Source organism: Gossypium hirsutum, chromosome D06 (assembly GCF_007990345.1).
Source record: "Gossypium hirsutum isolate 1008001.06 chromosome D06, Gossypium_hirsutum_v2.1, whole genome shotgun sequence".
Taxonomy (NCBI): Eukaryota; Viridiplantae; Streptophyta; class Magnoliopsida; order Malvales; family Malvaceae; genus Gossypium; species Gossypium hirsutum.
The window spans coordinates 45,370,445-45,391,689 of record NC_053442.1 but is presented as its reverse complement, the minus strand read 5'-3'; the positions used below and the strand labels follow the sequence as shown (position 1 = coordinate 45,391,689).

Below are 21,245 nucleotides of genomic sequence, written 5' to 3'. Positions count from 1 at the left end.
TGATGTATGTGGTCCCATGAGCATCAGTGTCCGAGGAAGTTACGATTATTACGTGAACTTTATCGAGGACTATTCTTGATATGGATATTTGTATCTAATGCATCGTAAAAGCAAAACCTTTGATAAATTTTGAGAGTTTTGCGCGGAAGTGGAAAAGCAATTAGATTTATCCATAAAGAATCTTCAGTCTAACTGAGGTGTGGAATATTTCTCCTATGAGTTCTTAGGATACCTCATAAAGAATGAGATTTTATCATAATTAACTGCACTGGGCACTCCACAGCAGAATGACATAGCTGAGAGAAGGAATAGAACATTGCTTGACATGGTTCATTCAATGTTAAGCTATTCACGACTTTCTACTTCCTTCTGGGGATATACGATACAACTGACTTGTTATATTCTGAATGATGTGTCAACCACGTCTGCTTGTAAGACACCTTATGAACTATGGCATAGAAAGAAACCTGCTCTAAATCATTTTAGAATATGGGGTTGTCCAGCACACGTTCTGGATAGGATGCAAAGAAGTTGGATGCACAGACAGAATTGTGTATGTTTGTAGGATATCCAAAAGGAACAAAGGGAGGATTATTATACAATCCAAAAGATAACACAATTAAAGTTTCAACTCATGCTACTTTCCTCGAGGAAAGCTACATGGATAACTTTAAGCCTTGAACTAAAGTGGTACTCGAGGAACTTTCAGGAGCGGTATAACAATCACCAAGTTCAATTCTCAAGAAAGTTGTAGAAAAACCTACAAACAATCAATATCATAGGGGAATTCATCGTAATGGGAGAGTTTCTAAGAAATCAAACTTCTTCATCTATTATGGTAGTATTTATAATACAAAAGTCAATCATAAGGATGATGATCTACTCACTTATGAGGAGGCTATGCAGGATGTTGATTCCAAGCTTTGGAAACAGGCCATGAATGCTGAGATATATTCTATGAAATCCAATATGGTGTGAGAATTTGTAGACTAACCGATTGAGATTAAACCTATAAGGTGTAAGTGGATCTCCTAGAAGAAGAGAAATACGGAAGGAAAGTGGAAACACACAAAGCTAAACTTGTAGGGAAATGCTACACACAGAAAGAATGCATTGATTACAATGAGACCTTTTCTCTGTAGCCATGCTCAAGTCTATCCGCATACTCTTTGTAACACCCCTAACCCACCTCTATTGTTGGATTAGGGTCACACGCATTACTAACTGATCAGAACATTTAATTTCAACATAATCAAAGGGTGCAAGCTACCTATTAACATTCATATTATACAGAAAGCAGAACATGCTAATCTAACACTTCCAAATTATTATCTTATACAATAGAGTAATGAGATATGCTATGCAATGCTAATCTTAGTCTTCCACTGTCTATACTCTTATCACTATTTATCCTCTCTTGAAAGCTAGAAGTTGGATACATAACAAAACTTTTCCAATTATTAGCATCAAAGTATTGAACTATACTCCGACTATTACCTTTGATGATATCAGTAGAATGACTTACTTCACCTAGTTTAAGTTTGTTATTTCATTCAAAATCAGAGTAAAAATACTCTTACAATCCTTAATACAAGTTTACAGAACCCTAAAAATAGTCTAAAAACAGACAGGGGCTAATTTGAAATAATTCTAAAAGTTTAGAGAATACTAAAAAAATTTAGAAATAGGGGTCACATGGTCGTGTGGCCAGGCCGTGTGGCTTTCGTAGTTGGGACAAGCAGCCATGTCCCAGCCTGTGTCTCTACCGGTGTAACTCACTGACTTGAGACACATGGCCATGTCCCAGCCTGTGTCTCTGCCTATGTAACTCACTAATTTGGGTCACACAGTCGTGTGACAGACCATGTCTCAGGCCGTGTGTGCCTAAATGTACCTTAAAACTCAAGTTTACCAAATCATGCTTACTTGAATCTAAGCAACTCATTTACCAACTATTTAACCTACTCAAAACACAATTAATCATGCTTAAAACATGCCAAAACATCCATCTTTGATGCCTAACCAATGTACCCTTATTGGTACCACATTTTATAATTACAAACACATTAGTAAGGCATCAATCATCCAAACTCTCATTCATATTTAATTGCCATAATTGAACTAATGTTTTATCTATTTAGGCTACCAAGCTTAAAACTAAAACACATGCAAAACATTAGCTCGGCTAACATGCCAAAACATGGATTTAACTATAACCATATGAACACATAAATACCATTACATATGGACTCAAAATAACATCACAATAACAAAACAACATCAACCAAAAGACCTCCTAGGTACATGCCATTACAAAATACAACATCACCACGCTTGAGTCCGGGATTGTTGTTGGATGCTGAGTCGAAGATAAATTGAAAAGTACCTAACCTGCGTATGGGAAACAAACCGTACGATGAGTATAATTCAATGATATTTCTATAATTTGAACATAAAATAAACAAGATATAATCACATAAACACTTAACCAAAATTTTCAATCAAATTAAACATGAAATTTTCATGGTAAATCTAAGTTACCTTACACATTTGTACAACATTGATACATGGCATTGTCAATTATACAATGCCCAATTTCCATTTTGGTTTCTAATATATGTTTCATTTCACAACTCTTGTTTTGTCAATTGTCTCTCATAAATCATTTGATATTTTAATCATGAAATGGCACAAACCAAACCACATTATTGATCCATATTTAAATGGAACATAGTCAATCTATATCCCTGGCTCAAACCAAGATTTCATTCCATTCCAATCCATTTCACATGTATAAATTTCATAATTCGTATTTATTTTCCTATTAACATGACTCGGACTCGGATGGATACGCGGATCCAACCAACACACCAGTTTGGCACCCAGTGCCTCATCGAATAATTTCAAAGTAATAATTGCACCTAGCACTATAATATGTTGACACCAGTATCTCATCGATTAAACTGAAGTAAATTGGCACCCAGTGCGTAATCGACTCGAAGTCAAAGAAATCCTTGAACTCTTCTTATACTATGGCATGCCATCTATATTCGACTTAGCCCGAAATAGTTAATAGGGTTTCATTCCAATTTTCAATACAATCAATGTCTCAATTTCATATATGTACATTATCACATATAAGCATATATTCAATTTTGATAGCAATCACATTTTCTCCATACATATATTCATTTCAACATTCATAAAAATATGTATATTTTTCAAATATGTACCATTAAATCCTCATGATTTTTCCATTAATTTGAATCAACCCAATTTGAATAGGAAATCTCATATCAACTACTTACCATGAGCAATCCAAATAAAATGCAGAAATTTATAACTTAATTTGGATTATATAAACACAAATCGTATATTTCGAGCTGCTCAACGTCGACTTTATCTTTCCCCTTCTTACTAGAGGATTCTAGAATAATGTTTGCTACGGAATAAAATAATTAAAATAGATTAATAATACACAACACAACTTTTGTTAAATTTCAAATTTTATACTACATTTTGCTTAATCTTCAATTTAGTCCCTAAAACGAGACTAATTTTAATCTCTATATTTAATCTCAAATTTTTATACTAATTTCACTCTAAGCTAAATTTAGCTCTCTATTTTCAATTCTACCCCTTAATTTCAAATTTTTCACAATTTAGTCCCTACTACTCAAAATTGACAATTTTCTTCACTATTTAGTCCTTTTCCACTTCTAACTTGAAAATTTATCAATTTAATCCTTAAAACTCTAACTAATCAACAATGGTAACATCTTCGATTTTGAATACTAAAAATTATAACATGGGTTGGCTAGCTCTAAGTACCAGGATTCCAAAAATGTAAAAATTACAAGAAAATGACTAAATTGCACTAACCAATTTTGAGCTTAAACTTAATGCCCCTAAACCGTTCATTCTTTTTTTTTCTTCTTTCCCTATTCAGTTTGCATGCCAAAATAAAATAGAGGAATGATTTTTGGTTTTGTTTATTATTACTAACTACTACTAATACTGCTACTGCTACTGCTGCTGCTGCTGCTACTGCTACTCTGTTGCTACTACTACTGTTGTTACTACTACTGCTACTGCTACTACTATTCTAGTTATCGAAAATGATGTAGGAGAATTGTCATCGATTAAACTGTGGTTAGCTCAACAGTTTAGCATGAAGGGCTTGGGTGAAGCTAGTTATATTCTTGGAATTCAAATCCTTAGGGATCAAAAGAATAAAACGATATCACTATCTCAAGCTTCATACATCGATAAGGTACTGAAACGTTTTGCAATGACCGATGCGAAGCCAGACGTTCAGTAATTGCATCAGGTTTCCATCTTTCTTTAGATGGTTGTCCTAAGACAACGGAAGAAAGAGAGCATATGAGTAAGGTTCCATATGCTTCGGTAGTTGAAAGCCTTATGTATACAATTATTTGCACACGTCCAGATATCTATTTCACATTAGGAATGGTTAGTCAATATCAGGTGAATCTCGGTCTCAAGCATTGACAAGTTGTAAAGCATATATTAAGGTATCTTAAAAGAACCAAGGATTATATGCTTGTGTATTCTGGGGAGGACTTTACTCCTATTGGATACACAGACTCAGACTTCCAACCTTGTAAATTTTCGAGGAAATCAACGTCGGGAAATGTATTCATTCTAGGCCATGGAGCCATAGTATAGATAAGTGTAAAACAATCTTGCACTGCTGACTTTACTATGGAGGCTGAGTATGTGGTTGTTTCTAAGGCAATGAAAGAAGCAATATGGCTTCAAAAGTTCTTAACTGAACTTAACGTTATTTCTGGTATGAAAAAAACTATAACATTGTATTGTGATAACAGTGCTGCAATAGCTAATACCAAGAAAATGAGAAGTCACAAGAGGACGAAACACATTGGTTGGAAGTATCACTTGATACGAAAGACAGTAGCTGAAGGAATTGTAGATGTGATGAAAGTAGCTTCTGAAAATAACCTTGCGGATCCATTTACTAAGACTCTTATAACTAGGAGTTTTAACAAACACGTTGAGGATATGGAAATACGAAACATGACACATTACTTCACTAAGGCAAGTGGGATATTGTTAGGTAATGTACCTATATTGTAGTAAACATGTAATTGTTTTCTATTTATTTGAACGATGAATAAATAAATAAAGTTAATTTCACATTTCACTATTATGTCTTTTTTATTTATGTATTTTATATTTTGCATGCATAGAAAAATTGTGACAAACAAATATTAGTTTATTGATTGTCTAAGTTCAAAATGAAGAAAAGTGGGATTGTAAAAATGTTTACATTGCGAGAAAGACAACTTACTTCAGTAGATAACCTAAATGAGTCTGTAATCCCGTAAAAGAATCAAAGTCAGCATTTGATTCAAATACTAAGAAGGATTATTATGTCGTCTACAATTCTAATTGGGGAGATGGCTAGTCTTGGCTATTGGAGTAGTTGAATTCATGAGTAGAGACATAAATGTATTCATTGGTAGAATGATACATTGAGCTAGACCCAAGATGAATTAATTTTGAATCCGTTTGTGAATTAATTCACTTTTGACATTCATGGTGTGATTTACCTAAATCCTGAGTTAGTTGCTGACCATGCATATGTAACTTATGTGCTTTGATATAAGTGAAGATATGCTCTAAAGATGATCGAGCTCATAGCTGGTATGTTGGATACATGACTTATGTATGGCATGACATTACTAGCAATAGTGGAATTCATAACTCAATTAAAGAGTTAATGATATCCTCTCATTGGCATTGTGTGGATTGATAAATATGAAACATGGTCACGGGTTACTTTTTCTCGAGCTAGCAATTTATCATATTCATTTGTTAACAGTGGTCATATTAATCATTAAGAAGACACAATGGTGACAATGAGATGAAATAGGATTGTATTGAGTGAACAGATTTAACTCAAAAGAATCAAGAATGTCATATGAGGGTAACACAGACATTACGAGATCATTAAACAAAGTAGTTGGATGAATTGCTTTAGTAAATAGTATACAATAAAGAGTTTTCAATCATGGTACTTTTTGTGGACTGATTCCATGATTAAGTAATTGAGAATTATCGAAACAATGCTTCTGGACAAAATTGCAATCACTAAAGCCTAATTGTATATGTCTAGCTCAACAAAAGCTCGATCGGACTGCATTTGAATCAAAAGAAAATTCTACGACTTTGGAAATAATTTAATTGAGTTGATTTATTCGATCTGAAATTAAATTAGGTGGTCGTAAGAATTGTTCAACTAGAGAATTTGATTAAAGAATTTTCTTGAAAAATGAATTTGGAAAATCTAAGTGATTTTTGGAAATTTTAATTTTGATCAAATAAAATAAAATTAGTCAAATCAATTAAAATTAATATGATATTTTTGGAAGTTAATTTTTAAGTCAGACAATTGGTCTAATGGGTAATTGAACTTGAAAATTAGACCTGAGATCGTAAATTGGGCTCGGGAGCCCAAAATCGAGACTAAGACCTAAAAATTGGTCGAACCAGGCCTGGTATGTAAAATTGAGCTGACAATTTGATCGGTGGTTAGATCGGACCAGTCGGGTCGTCACTAACCTGGAACAAACCGGCAGCAGTCGAACCGACTCGGGGTGTCATAAAGGTGTTGCACCTGCATCACCGGACACGACGGTGCTGGTGGCTGCGATGGCGGCGTCCCGGTGGCCAGCGACGGTTGATGATATGGTTGAGTAGTGGAAGAGTTACATTCCTACTGGAATTCCACCAAAGAATTTAATTTCAGATTAATTATTTCAAAAATAATATTATTTTAAAAGTTTAATATTAAATTTAATTTAATACTTATCTAAATAATATTTTATTAATTTAATATTAAAGTGATTAAGTTTAATTATAGTTGAACTCTCTAAACTCTATCTATATAAAGAGAGTCATGTGTCATTATTTACACACACTTGAATTCAAGAGAAAGTTGTAAACAGAAAATTCTCTGAAGAGATTATTCTAGAAAATTTTTAGAGATATTTTTCTGATTTACAACTTTACCCAAAAGTTTAGGTAAATTACAAAATTACCCTTCTAGTAATTTTTGTGAAAAAAATTCTAATTCAAAGCAAGCTAACACTCGATAGACGTGAGCTTGAGGATAGATGAGAAGACTACTCAGTCGAAGCGCTCAGCCTAGAAGAATTGAAAATGTACAAATTTGATTAAGTGTTTATTACTTTAGATAACACAACCATGATCTTATTTTGGAAAAAAAAATTAAAACTCTAGTTTTTCCCTAAATTTATTTTTCGTTGCGTTTTCCAAACCCGTTTTTCCAGCAACATGGGCATCAACTATTCATATATCATAGTCTCATTTCATTTCATCATCAATTCATATAACATACTATTATCAAATTGATCTATTGTAATTTGATAAGTCAAATTAGGCTATCCATTACTCTTAATGAGCTTATTTTCGAGCATTTTGAATGTTTTTCCCTATATTTTTACTTAGTTTTAGTTATTCGTTTTAATAAGTGAATTAACACATTTTATGCTTCACCTGACGTCAAATGTAATAGTTATTTTAGGTCATTTCTGCACTTGACAAGCTTGATTTCTAGCACTTTTATAATTAATTATTTCATTTTTAATATTAGTAGGTTAGAAATAAAATATTAATAAAATAAGTGTTTTCACACATTTTTTTGCTATTTCAATGACCCATAAGGTCAACTCAATCCTCGTAAGTGACTAATGGGTTATTTAAGTGTGTAGGATGCCAATTCAGGTCCAAGAATACAAGGGATGATCATCGGGCCATGAGACAAGGAAGCTTGATAGAATAATGAAGCTGCAAAGGCAGGGAAAGCACTCAACGTCATGACGAGGAGTTTCCTCTCGTCATGAGGACACGATAATTTTGGGAGAAAATTTACGGTGGCGACGTCGTGATGATGAGTCTTCCCACGTCACGATGATACGATAATGGTAGGCCAAAATGTGGTTGATTCCTTGGAAAACAGTTTTGGGATATTTCCATATTTGGACCCCTAGCATTTATCAAGATATTGCATTAATTGGTATCTAAATGTATCTAGGGTTGAGTCACCAAGTAGCTTGTTGCCTATATAAGCAACTTAGGGTCACCGAAATTAGTGTGCAAACTTAGACAAACAGGTTTTCTTATTCAAATTTCTTGGTATTTTCTTTTCATGTTCGTTTAGTCAGAATTTTTCTTTTCTAATGTGAAGACAATTGCAATCAGAGATTGCTCCGGATCCGCGCTTCAATATATATTCATGATATTTTCTATTCTATTCTTTTATTTATATTTTTTTGATTTCTCCAATTAATCATTATATGAATATTAGAATAGATTGTTGTGCTTTACTCATATCTCACATGATTTGATTAATAAACTAATTTATTTATTAAGTAATTATTTATCTAAAATTGGTTTTTTATTCAATAGTACTTAGTATATCAGGAGTGACGCCATTGATAGAATATCTAGACAGGTGAGACCGGAAGGTTATCCTATTGTGTATAACTTGTGCCAAGCGGAGAGATCGGGAAGGTATCTGTATGCTTAGGAAGAGACCAGAATGGTGACTTAGGTGGTAATCCTTAGTGTAGATGAGACCAGAAGGGTATTCTTACTAAGGGTGATAAATAACTCAATCTAGGATAATTAATTATTTAATTAGATAATTAGGGATTTAATCAATCATAGGCTAGAGGCTCGCATTGTTGACACTAGGAATAGGAAATTCCATTAGGTTAATTTAGGTTAATTAATTTAATTATTTTATTTAATATTTTAATTTGGATTAACACTACTAATTTGTGACTCGATCAGATTAATAATTGTTTTTTTGTAATTAATTTAATAATAATTTCTCCAACCTATAATACCTTGGGTACGATACTCGGAATACTTACTAGTGTTCCGTTGTAACACAATACTATATTACAATTTGACCCAAACGCTTGCAGACATTGCCGATATATATATTTTTGGTGTGATATTTACACTATAAATGATAACACGTTTATTGGCGGTCAAGTTGTTAGTGACGTTGTTGGAGGTTGCGACGGTGAAATTTGTATTAGATTGATTATTGTAGAAATAATAGTAATCAAAAGATGAACGAACTAGATAATGTTCTAATTTTTTTGTATATAATTAAATATTTTTATTTTGAATTTTTGTAGTTAATTAAATATTTTTATTTACCTTGTCAATTATCAGATTAATCATGAACATTGATTTTTATAGGTTAGTATACGAACAATCCAAATCGAGTTGGTTGTATGGCGCTTCAACAAGCTAATGGAGTTATGATTACAAAGATAAGTAGCCTGAGTATTCAAACGAACTTCCACCTAAGTCAAGAAAGTATACGTACAAGAGGGATGAAAATTCGACGAACCTATGGGATGAAGGCAAAGTATACGAGGAGGGAGTATATGATCAATATGAGATCACGGGGAACCAAAGATCACTTATGCAAGAACTACTTCAACGAAGAAACAAAATAATGGAAGAGATACATAAGTGACCTTTAGGGACATCCTAATACCTCACCGAAACTCCTGGTGATTTGTATGATTATATGTCCGAATAAGGAAGCCGTGAGAGAGAATTCCAGGCTAAATCAAGGAGAATCCAACAATAATTGGATCAATTAGAGGAATTTTTCCAAAAAAAACCCCAAGTAAGTACTCCATTGAAAGATACTAATTCAACAACGAGATTGTGTGAGCTTCAAGTTTATCTGGCCTAATGCGTTCTGGAAGGTGATCTATAAGGGAAAGGGAAAAAAATGGGGTAAGCATATTGAATGCTTAGTAAGTTCATAGGCATTAAACAAAAGCTTACCTTAGCTTACAACTAAACACAACAAGTTATTTAGCTTGGCAAGTTTGCCTAAACATGACAATTCACATAACAATAAGGTGAGTTTAACTTATAACCATATCATATAGTAATTCAAACATATAACATTTCAATTCACTTATAATCAAAATTTCAATACCATTCTCATAATCAATCCAACATTTAGCCATTTGCATATCAAGCTCATACCATTTCATTTCAATTTATCACTTTTCATTAATCATTTAGCCTGATGAACTCTAGTGAACAGATTCAGATGCACAAGTAACTACACCATATCAAATTGTTCGTCTGAATAGTAACTACACCACACCAAAGCACCGAAGTGCAAAGCCCATATGAAATCATTAATATAATTGTATAACAATACATCCCTCCACCACACCAGGGTATTTGTAGAGACATATAATACTCAGTGATCCGTAACAATGCTGGATTACGATATAATCTGTAATGATCTTTGTACAATCAATTATCCCGTACAAGTGTACATATAACCCAATTTCATGCTAATCATATCCTGTCCTTTACTACATTCACTCGGGTATCTTTAACACATATAACCATTTCTTTACAATTTAGTTCATATTTAACATTTTGTATCAAATCACAAACAATTCAAATTACAACCAAACATACACCTATTCATAATTTGAACAAATAAAAATTTAAATACAACCATACCATATGAACTTACCTGGTCAAAACAACAAATAATCGGATCTCCAATGACTGATCAATAATTTAATCTTTTTCTCGATTATCCCTTATTTGGTTCAATTCTCAATCTATAAAATTATTCAATTTGATTTATCAACATAAAACACTTTTATATCATCCCATAATATGCATGAATCGATTTAATTTCATTTTTGAAATGCCCCTAAAATTTTGCATTTTATTCAATTTAGTCCCTAAAAAATTGAAATTGCTATAACTTTCAAATTTTTACTTTAATTTCAAAAATGATCTCAATTAAATCCTTGTAGGACCCTCTACTATCAATAGTTACACTTTAGTCCCTATGTTAAAAAACTAGCAATAAAACTTTACAATCTAGTCCTTTTTCACTTCTAAGCTTAAACTCTAACAATTTAATATGAATTTCTTTAAGAAACCATCAATGAAAACTTTTAAAAAATTTAAAATTTTTACAAATTGGTACATGGGCTAGCTAAATCAAGCTCTTATGACCTCAAAAACATAAAAATTACAAGAAAAAGACTTGACATCTTACCAATTTGAGGGACCAAAAATTGAATTGCTAGAAACCCTAATTTTCTTTCTTGTTTCGGTGATGGAGTAGAACATGAATGAAAATGCTTTGTTTTTCTTTAATTATTTTAACTTGTAGACTTAAATTGAACTTAATTAATTAAGATTAATTTATTAAGCACTAACTAATTAAACCTTAAGCATGATTAGCCAAATTTAGTGGATTTTATCATCCACCACCACTGTTTGACCATTTATAAGTGGTCTAATTGCTCAATTGGTTCTTTGATCAATTAAAAATCTACAACGATAAGTTTTTACAATTTAGTTCTTACACCTTAATTAACTATCAATTTAACAAAATTATTAGACCAAACTTTAATAAACTTTAACACTAGCCTCGTAAATATTAAATATTAATATTTATGGGCTCAGACTATGAAAATAGGGTTTCAAAATCATCGTTTTTGACACCATTAAAATCAAGCTATTATAGGGGGATGTATGTGATGGGACTCATCCTGTCATTCCTTTTGAATTGTGGTACATGGTTGTTACGTTTAGGTATGGTTTGGTGGCCTCAAGGGTATGCTCACATTAAGAGGAGTGTTCACACTAGAAAAGCATGTGTCTTGAGAAGTGGGTAGCCTATTCATAAAGACGAGTGGACAAGGCCTTTTTGAATGGAGCATGTAGACCATTCATAAAGGTGAATGACTTATCTTCAGAAGTGGGTGACCAGAAACCTTTTGAAGAGATCGTTGGTTGAATGAAGGTAGGCCATTTGGAATGTGGGTCATTCGATGACTACCTAGGCAATAGAGAATGGAGGGATATTTTTGGACGTTTCTCAGGTGGCTCACTATGTTGTCATGTGTCCAAAGTCAGAAGGGGAATAACACACTTCTAATTCACATTGTTTACATCAATCATGCGTCGATGAATGATGTTGCAAAAGTTAGGCAAATTTAAATTATGTGCAATCAACACTAGCAACTTACTTTCAAGCATATTATTAAAGACCTCAACAATGTTGTTTATTTGATGGCTAAACTTGGATGAGACCATTTAAATGGAGTGTGTGTTCTGGACAACCCTTCAAGTGTTGTAGCTACTTGCATAGAGTATGAAAGGAATTGTTATGTTAACGATTCTATTGTAAATGACTTTGCTCATATTTAGATTCTTAAGAACCTTTTTTTTAACCACAAGAAAAAAAAATTGTATAAGCAAAGAAAATGTTAGTGTAACATCACTTATATTTGTTGGTTGTCGAATCAAGTAAAAGGTGTTATAGTACTACTTTTGATAAAAAAAAAAAAGGGTTAATAACCAAATTTGCTTTTTTTTTGGGTAGTTTGCTATTATGCTTTTAAAATACAGGCAAATTTGTTACTTCACTTTTATGCAAATAAAATTTACAATAAAACTTTGATATTAATAGAATTTTGCTAGTTTGACTTTGAAATTTTAAAATCAATTTTTAGAGTGTTTAGATGTTTTTAAAACAAAATTGAAAAAAATTTCTCTCAAATATAAAAACATATTAAGAAAGAATTAAAATAGAATTTTTAATAAATTAAGAAATTTAAAAAAGTATGCTTTTTAATGAAATAAAACCATTTTAATAATTAATTATTTTAATTACTAAAATAAAATTATAAAAATATTATTTTTATTAATTTTTGTTTCAAATTATTCAAAAAATTTAAGTCGAAAATTCAATAAATAATCCAATCAAACAAAAATGATGAATCAATCAAAGTATAATAATAGATTTTAAGGTAAACTACAAAAATAGTCACATATAATAATTAATTATTAAAATGACTTTTGTCATGTAGCACTACTGTTAGGGAGGTAACGGAGTTTAACGGTAGAGTGATCATTTCGAAACAAAACGATAACGTAAGTGACTAAAACGTAACATTTCAAACATAAGTGACTAAAATGTAGCCTGAGTTAAACAAAAGTGACAACTTTTATAGTTTACCTTAAATTTTAATCTATAGAAAAACTATTTCTTCTTCTAACATTTGCCAAAAAAAACAAAAAAACTTTAAAAATGGTATAATTTTAAATTTAGTCTTTAGAATATGCTCAAAATTGGCATTTCAACAGGAGAAGTGTCCAGCTTTTTCACATTATAAAATAATGATTCAATCGTAATATAATTACAATCACTTTATTTTTTTAAATTTATATAATAATGGTTAAATTTTAGTTTAATTTTTAGATTGTGTTTAAAATTGAGATTTGATCTTTATATTTAATTTTTAATATAAATTGGCACCTCGAGGGCCTATGTTTTGCTGTTCTCTTTCCATTATAAGATGATGGTTCAATTTCAATTTTGATGCTTTTATTTTTTATTACAAAAGCAATGGTCAAATTTTAGTTTTAATCCTTATACTATGCTCAAATTTGAGACTTTATCTCTATATTTAATTTTTGACATAATTTAATATTTTTAAAAAATTATGTATATGACAGATAAATATATTATTTTTGAATTATATTATGGAATGATTGAACCACAAATAATGAATCATATTTTAATTCTATCATATAATAATTTTAATTTCAAATTATCTCATATTTTACTAATTTATCTTAACGTAATATTTCAATTGATAATAAAATTATTATTTTCAATTAATTATTTAAATCCCCACAGCATGTTTGGTTTGGTGTAAAGGATTAGCCATTACACCCCTATTCTGTGGGCCCCACTAATCCCCACTTAATCCCATGTTTGGTTTGATGTATTGCCTATTACAGGCCTATTACAACACGGATGTATTCCTCATTTTCTCTGCTTCAACAACGATTAGCCATTCCGTTCTAAAAGTAAGGATTAGCTAATCGTTTCTGTTTTACCCTCCCCAGCCAAAATCTGCTGCTCCACCCCACCCTCTCCCTCCCAACATCAACAGCAGTACACAACCCACCAAACTCCAAGGCAAAAGTCTTCGAAGACCTATTATCTCTTTTATTCTATTACCGATTGGATCCAAACAAAGGATTTTTTTTGCCCTTTTAATGGATCATTGGTATTTTATATGATTTTTGCTTCTTATTTTGCTTCATCTCTGTTTGGTTTCAGCTGAGATCAATGGATCGGTGCTTGAAATGAAGAGAGGAACTTCTTCGGTTCCATTTGATCCCTCTCGTGTTACTCAACTCTCATGGCACCCTAGGTCACTTTAATTTCTCTCTTCTTCTTTTTCGCATTTTGTAACTTTTTTCTGTTTAATTTACTCAAAATTGTGAACTTTATGTTTTTATTTTTATTTTCGGGGCTTTCCTTTACAAAGGATTTTTATCAAGTGAGGAATGCGATCACCTTATTACTCTGGTAAGCAACATTTTTTAAACTAATTTGTTGATTAATTTCGATTTGTGATGTTAACCCCCTCCCCTTTTTTTCTTAAAATGTGTGAATTTCAGGCTAAGGATAAATTAGAGAAGTCAATGGTGGCGGATAATGAATCGGGTGATAGCATTGAGAGTGAAGTTCGAACCAGCTCTGGCATGTTTCTTCAGAAAGCTCGGGTATATAATTAAATTGCCCCTTTTTTTAGTTTAAATCTGTGAAATTAGCTGGAATTCTGTTAATGGAAGATAGAAATATTACAGCGGTGAAGGCAGTTCACTTATTCTTCATAAATAACCAAATTTTGGATGGTAGTTTATGACAGATGATGTTTTAGGTGTCTTTTACTCCTTTCCCCTAATGATTCATTCACACTTAATCTAGGGCAAGCTCTTTACCTAAAGAATCCGTTTCCTCACTGAATGCATTGAAAGTTAAAGATGATAGTTGTGCTCTTTGGCATTGGCTTAAGCTTTTGGGATAATTACTTTCCCTTAATGCTGTATCAGATATCTCGAGTAGGACTCCTGATAACTGATTTACTTCTTATTTCTTCCTCTGCTGTCTTGTTGCTCACTGGGGAATGCGTTACTACTTTAATCATTCTTCAGTTTGCACCTTTTTCTTCACTGGAGTTCAGGTCCAAATGTGTACTGCTTAGTATTAGTTACTTGTTTCATTAAGTTTAGAGATCGTTTACTCAATACTAATTTTGATGACTCAGATTGTTTATTTTTGTGGACCGTGTTTGGAAAGCATTGTATATGCTGATTCTTGAAGTTCAAATGCTTATGTGGTGTCCTTTATTTCTCATGTGAAGGATGAAGTAGTTGCTGATATCGAAGCTAGTATTGCTGCATGGACCTTCCTTCCAGCAGGTATATATCATTTCTTGCTTGTTGTTACCCTATAATTTCTTAATCTACGTTGAATGGTGTTTTCTCATCTTATTTTAATATGGCACACCAACCAGAGAATGGGGAGTCCATGCAAATAATACATTACGAGAATGGTCAAAAGTATGAGCCACATTTCGATTATTTTCATGATAAGGCTAATCAAGAGCTGGGCGGTCACCGTATAGCCACTGTACTGATGTATTTGTCTGATGTTGAGAGTGGTGGGGAAACTGTGTTTCCAAATGCAGAGGTAAGCATTTGACTGTGAATTTTTTATTCCCCCTATTTATGTTTGCTCTCTTCCTATTCTATCATTGTTAAATGCTTACATTTCCATTTTATTTTGTTCATCACTTACTAGTCTGCCTTCTGCAGGGAAAACTTTCTCAGCCAAAGGATGATAGCTGGTCAGATTGTGCAAAAAATGGATATGCAGGTAATACTATGATTTCCATTGGAGATTTTGTGAAATGCTTACTGAGTTGTGTTTTTACTTTTCTCGGATATTAATATGCTAGATCATACCGATTTGTTGGAAGAATTTTCATTTGATTCTAGCTGATAAAATCTCACTTTAATGAACAAGTGAAATTAAGTTTGCCACTTTTGTTTGTATGATTGGTTTGTGATTTGTATTCCAATGAATTCTGCAGATATTACTATGAACCTGCTGTATATGTTCATAGCTTCTTATTTAATTGTTCTCGGATAAAATTGCCACATTAGAAATCCAACCATATAATCCAACCATATACTTTTATTCATAATATACCTGTGGTATTATTAACATCGTGTAAGGCTAATATGGATAGGTGGTGATGGAACCTTACTATCATAATTTTGTTTTTGGTATGTATTTTATGAGCGTTAATTCATCATATTATTATTATGAGCGTTAATTCTGCTGAATATATCTAGATCTTTGTTTATAGAGAATCGACTGAATTGCAAAATTTTAGCATCTGCTATGATGAATGTCACCTGACTGGTAATCATTTCAGGGCACCCTGACTCAGTACTACGAACAGCTGCCAGTAAGCCTAGAGAATTTGAGGCTGTATACGGGAAACACCGAAGCAAGGGATCTGAAGACAAGTTGCCAATGCAAAGTAGTCTTGACGAAATGGTGGTTTTTATTCGGGAACTAATCAGCCTTACACGCTTAAAGACATGGGAGGAGGGCACTTGTATTAGGTCATTGACTCAACTTCAACAGAGGGCAAGGATGCTTCTGCATCAACATTGATTCAATGAAATCCATGTAATACTTGTAATTTTTCCCAGGGCCATTCATTTTCGGATATAGTTAGTGATGTGAATAGGATTGTGACTAATATGCTATCTAGCATTTTGTAAAGTTTGGGTGGGCTAGAAAATTGGAAAACATATTAGTTGGTAGCTGGAAGGTTGAAATGAGCTGACCGGCATTTTGTACAATGCATTTCTAATGAGAAAAATTTGTTAGTTATAATTATTTTAAATTTTATTAAATCATATATTTTAATTAAAATATATTTAATATTAATTATTTCAAATTATATTTTATAGTATTATATATTATGATTTTAGTAAATTCATATAAGAATATTGATTATTAAGAATTTTATTAAATTATATATTTTAATTATAATATATTTAATAATAATTATGTTTAAATATGATTAAATTATTTATTATTGATATTAATAATCTTATTAAATTTTAAATAACAATAACAATAATCATTTACCCAAACAAATTTATGCTAAGGGTATTCTAGTCATTTTAGTTTTTTCCATTATGCTATTACACCTCTATTCCATTCAACCAAACATAAGATTACTATTACGCCTCTATTCCATTACATTCAACCAAACAGTTGATTTGCTATTACACCTCTATTCCATTGCACCTCTAATCCAATACACCTCCAATCCAATAGACCTCTAATCTAATACAGTGAACCAAACGTGCCCAGTGTTGTGGGGGCATACAATCTAGTTAGGAATTTTACCATTAACTAGTATCAATTTAGAAATGGAATATGGCAACTGTTTAAAAATAATTTGAGTTCAAAAAATTAAAAAGAAATGAAAATCTAAAACCCCGATTTTCATCTAGCCGAAGTGCTAAACCCTAGCGAGCCATCGCCTGAACTCTAAAAAAACAACGCCAAGTTTTCAATGGCTCATCGACGGTGCCTCCACTCAGCTCTCCTCCACGCCACGGCTCTCATTTCTTTGAAGAAGTCGCCGCCACTCTCCATCGTCAAGGCCTTAACCTCGAAACCAAATCCGGTGATAACGACTTCCAATTTGGAACCCTCATGGTTTATCCCTTGGTCCTACGTTCGTCACTTCTCATCCAGAAAAAGCGACGACAGCGAGAACGAAGCCGAAATGGAAGAGAGCAGCGATGGAGAAGGGGAGAGCGACGAGATGGCGTCGGATATGGTTAGAGATTACTCACCCGAGGAGAAGGAAGCTGAGGCCGCCGCTATTGGATACAAAGTGGTGGGGCCGCTCCAGCGGTCCGACCGGGTATTCAAAGACTATGAGCCAGTTTTCGCAGTGGTTCAGGTATTCAATTTTTGGTTTTGGTTTCATCTTCAACAGCCGAAAATTTGGAACATTATTAATAACCTTTGTTTTTTTTGAAAAAAAAGATTGGATCACATCAGTTTAAGGTGAGCAACGGGGATTCAATTTTCACGGAGAGGTTGAAATTCTGCGAAGTTAATGACAAGGTAATTTGCAGTTTTTTTGTTCTGCTTATTGTAAGTTTATAGCGGCTCTATTTTCTTTCCAACTTTTAATTGTCTATTGATGCATTTTTTGGGGAGGATTTTAATGGCTTGATGATGACATTACGTCAATGAATATTATATTGTTGTTTAATAAGATAATGCATTGAAGAGACTCATCTAATTGAATTACAACTTTACAAGCAAGTATTTTATCAAAGGTAATCAGTGTTTTTTCTTTGATGAATTCCTTTGTTATATTTGTTAGCTAATAAAGATTACTGAATTTTTGACTTTTGACTCATTTAATTCTTGCATTAAAAGAAATCATCAGCTTTTAAACAACAACGGGTCAGTATTGCAGGCTATTTATTTATTTTTAAATAAGGAAGTTGCTTGCATTTTTAATAGGACCTGTGTCGTGTTAATAGTATTTGCCTGGTACCATTTTGGAAGAAGACATATCCAACAAATCTTAGAGGGTTAGAGAGAAATCTCAAATAGTCTGATATTTCCAGAAATGAATCAATGACAGGTGCAGTTTTGTAAATGCTCTTTATCATCATGTTTATGTTAAATCTAAGAGAGCGGTTTAGATGTAATTTTTGCTTAATGGTACAGAATGAGAGCTTGTCGAGAAGTTATCATGTTTATGAAATATTTGATTGGCTTTAGTACAAAATGGCTTGTGTTTTTCAATTAACAATTGGCAGTTTTCTTTTCCTCCGTACTTCTCAATTCAGCAATCAAATTTTCTGAGAGTTCTGCTAGCCTTGGATGATTTGATTCTTTATCATATGTTTTGTGAAAAATACTACGTGCACTTATCCATGTTTGTTGCTCTTTTCCCCCTCCTATTTAATTGAATCCTCATGCTTCTATGGCTGTACATTGCAGTTGATATTGAACAAGGTTCTCTTACTGGGATCACCTACACAAACAATTATTGGTAGGCCTATACTCCCAGATGCAGCTGTTCATGCCGTTGTCGAGGAGCATGTAAGCTTCACTCTGATCTTTCTCTCTCTTAATTGCATATTGCATTTTTAGTGACATCCCATTACCTAAATTGCAAAAGGCAACTTACCCTTGTATCCCGAGAAAAATATCTTCCTTTTTTATAGGCAACGGGGGTAGACAAGTGAAGAAATTGGACTACATTTTCCTCAGCTTCATTCTACTACCTGGATCATTTATAAACAATGAGCATTAAATTAAAACATGCTACAAACAATAACTACAGGAGCATGCATTTGTTATTTTAATCATTGACTCTTTATATTGTTCACCTAAATTTATATATATTTTAAAATTTTTTCTGTTAGGCATTAGATGCTAAGGTGATTATTTTTAAGAAAAAGAGACGAAAGAATTACCGTCGAACCAAAGGACATCGACAGGTTTGTCAAGGACCATTACCTAAACCATTATAGTTTGTTTGTCCCGATCTCATAACATTTCTTGATTGTTGTTGTTGTTGTGTTTCAGGAACTGACTAAGTTGAGAATAACGGATATACAAGGAATTGAGAAACCAGAAATCAAAACTGATGGGAAGCCACTAAAGGCAGCTATTAAGAAGCCAGAGAAGATTGCTGCTACAGCTTAAGAGAGATTTTCTCCCCATGGCTTTGTTTTGCAAAATAATGGCTGCTTGTGTTTTGAGTCTCGAGGTAATGCGATCTTTATACTAGTGATGATTGTACTCCCCATTCTTCATTTGATCGATGTACATTTTTTGGATGTCCTGTGAAGCATTGGATTTCTTCACCTTTGCTTTTCTGCACCAAGTGAGAAAAGAAATATGCCCCATGCTAAATTTTTCTGCTATTGTATTTCTTCTTCCTTTCTTTGTAGTAAGTAGCCCAGTAAGTTCGCTAACTTTTAGTTGACAGAATTTTTGTTTTCTGAACAATGATTAATTATTTCCTACAATTTTTTCTTCTAAAAAAATTCTTTGAATCTCTTGGATTTACTTGAAACCTATGTTACCTGAAATTTGGTGCGTCGGACATGTCCAACAGCGGTATGTACATTATGTTTTAAAGATTCCCAAGTATTTGGAGGGTCCTTGGAAGATTAGATCACCATGCCTATGTTGGGACATTCATTGGTCACAAATGTTAAGACACGGGTGCCTCAAGAAAATGAACAATTGGAGTAATATTGCTTGAAATTGGGGTTGTTGAGTTAGATTGTCTAGTGGGATGTAATGATAACATTTTTTGCAATAGCAATTAGCAGGATGAGTGTTCTCTGTTTCAACTTAGTAGGGGTCTTTGGCCCAGTATTTCTTTCCATCTAAAGGCACAAGCTGCTAGCAGAGGCCCATGTTGCGAGGCCCGGTGCTGGGTCTAATACTATCGAGTATGAACAAAAAAGTATGATTTTGGAACTTAATTTAGTCAATTCATGTAAATAATCTTTAAAAAATGCAATTCAATTAGTGTGAGATTCAACAGTCAGAACGCTGCTATGACCTCTTTGTTTAGAAAAAAGGTACATGGTCCATGGCACTGCTGCACCATATATAAAAAGGTCTGAACCATTATTGTGGCCCCATAGTGTCTTATTTCGTTAATCATGTTGGGAAGTTCTTATTGGCCATTGCTTGTTGCTTGCTTTTGAGGCACCTTTAGATATATGTTGAAACATATTGAAGTTACGCTAAACACTATCAGGACCCACAGCTATCTGTGTAAAGCTTTTGGATAAAGCTCTCATAAAGAGATTCTTTTGAATAGGCGAATGAGGCAGGTGTCGGAAGAGATTGAAATCAAGGGTGTGCCACTTAATTACACTTCTGCTTTCATGTTCTATTACAGTTAACAGGATTGCTAGTTTCTTGTTCGAAAGGTGTTTCTGAGGTGTTTCGCTTGAAGACATGTCTTAGGGTATTTTGGAACATATGGATAGAGACAGTGACTGAGCATCCTGTCTGCATCCTGTGTTCCTATCCGTATGCATAGTTGACACCATTGATTCAATGGAAGTAGCCCAACAACCGTATTCATATTCCATTTATGGTTGACTTAAAAGTCTTATAGTTTTGATTAGGATCATGAAAAACCTTCACTTCCGTAAATTTCTACACTACCAAGTCCATTTGTGACTAGGGTCGAGTTACCTAT

At 32.9% G+C, this 21,245-nt stretch overlaps 2 protein-coding genes across 3 annotated transcripts; both read left to right on the top strand.

Annotated features, from left to right (window-relative positions):
- Positions 1 to 14,222: 14,222 nt before the first annotated feature.
- LOC107901817 (probable prolyl 4-hydroxylase 7) lies at positions 14,223 to 16,864 on the top strand. 2 transcript variants are annotated; one of them, XM_016827973.2, is made up of 7 exons: positions 14,223 to 14,318; positions 14,436 to 14,476; positions 14,569 to 14,673; positions 15,315 to 15,372; positions 15,468 to 15,643; positions 15,769 to 15,829; positions 16,395 to 16,864. In XM_016827973.2, exons 3-7 carry the CDS (start codon positions 14,593 to 14,595, stop codon positions 16,637 to 16,639), a joined length of 621 nt encoding a protein of 206 aa, XP_016683462.2. In that variant the 5' UTR covers positions 14,223 to 14,318; positions 14,436 to 14,476; positions 14,569 to 14,592; the 3' UTR covers positions 16,640 to 16,864. The 2 variants fall into 2 exon arrangements, with proteins under 2 accessions (XP_016683462.2, XP_016683461.2); XM_016827972.2 differs by having other exon boundaries at positions 14,225 to 14,318; positions 14,419 to 14,476.
- A 551-nt stretch (positions 16,865 to 17,415) lies between these two features.
- Positions 17,416 to 20,046, top strand: LOC107901818 (50S ribosomal protein L21, mitochondrial). Its single transcript, XM_016827974.2, has 5 exons — positions 17,416 to 17,951; positions 18,038 to 18,118; positions 19,013 to 19,114; positions 19,441 to 19,515; positions 19,604 to 20,046. The coding sequence occupies exons 1-5, from the start codon at positions 17,556 to 17,558 to the stop codon at positions 19,721 to 19,723; spliced, it is 774 nt and encodes a 257-aa protein (XP_016683463.1). The 5' UTR covers positions 17,416 to 17,555; the 3' UTR covers positions 19,724 to 20,046.
- The last annotated feature ends 1,199 nt before the right edge of the window (positions 20,047 to 21,245 follow it).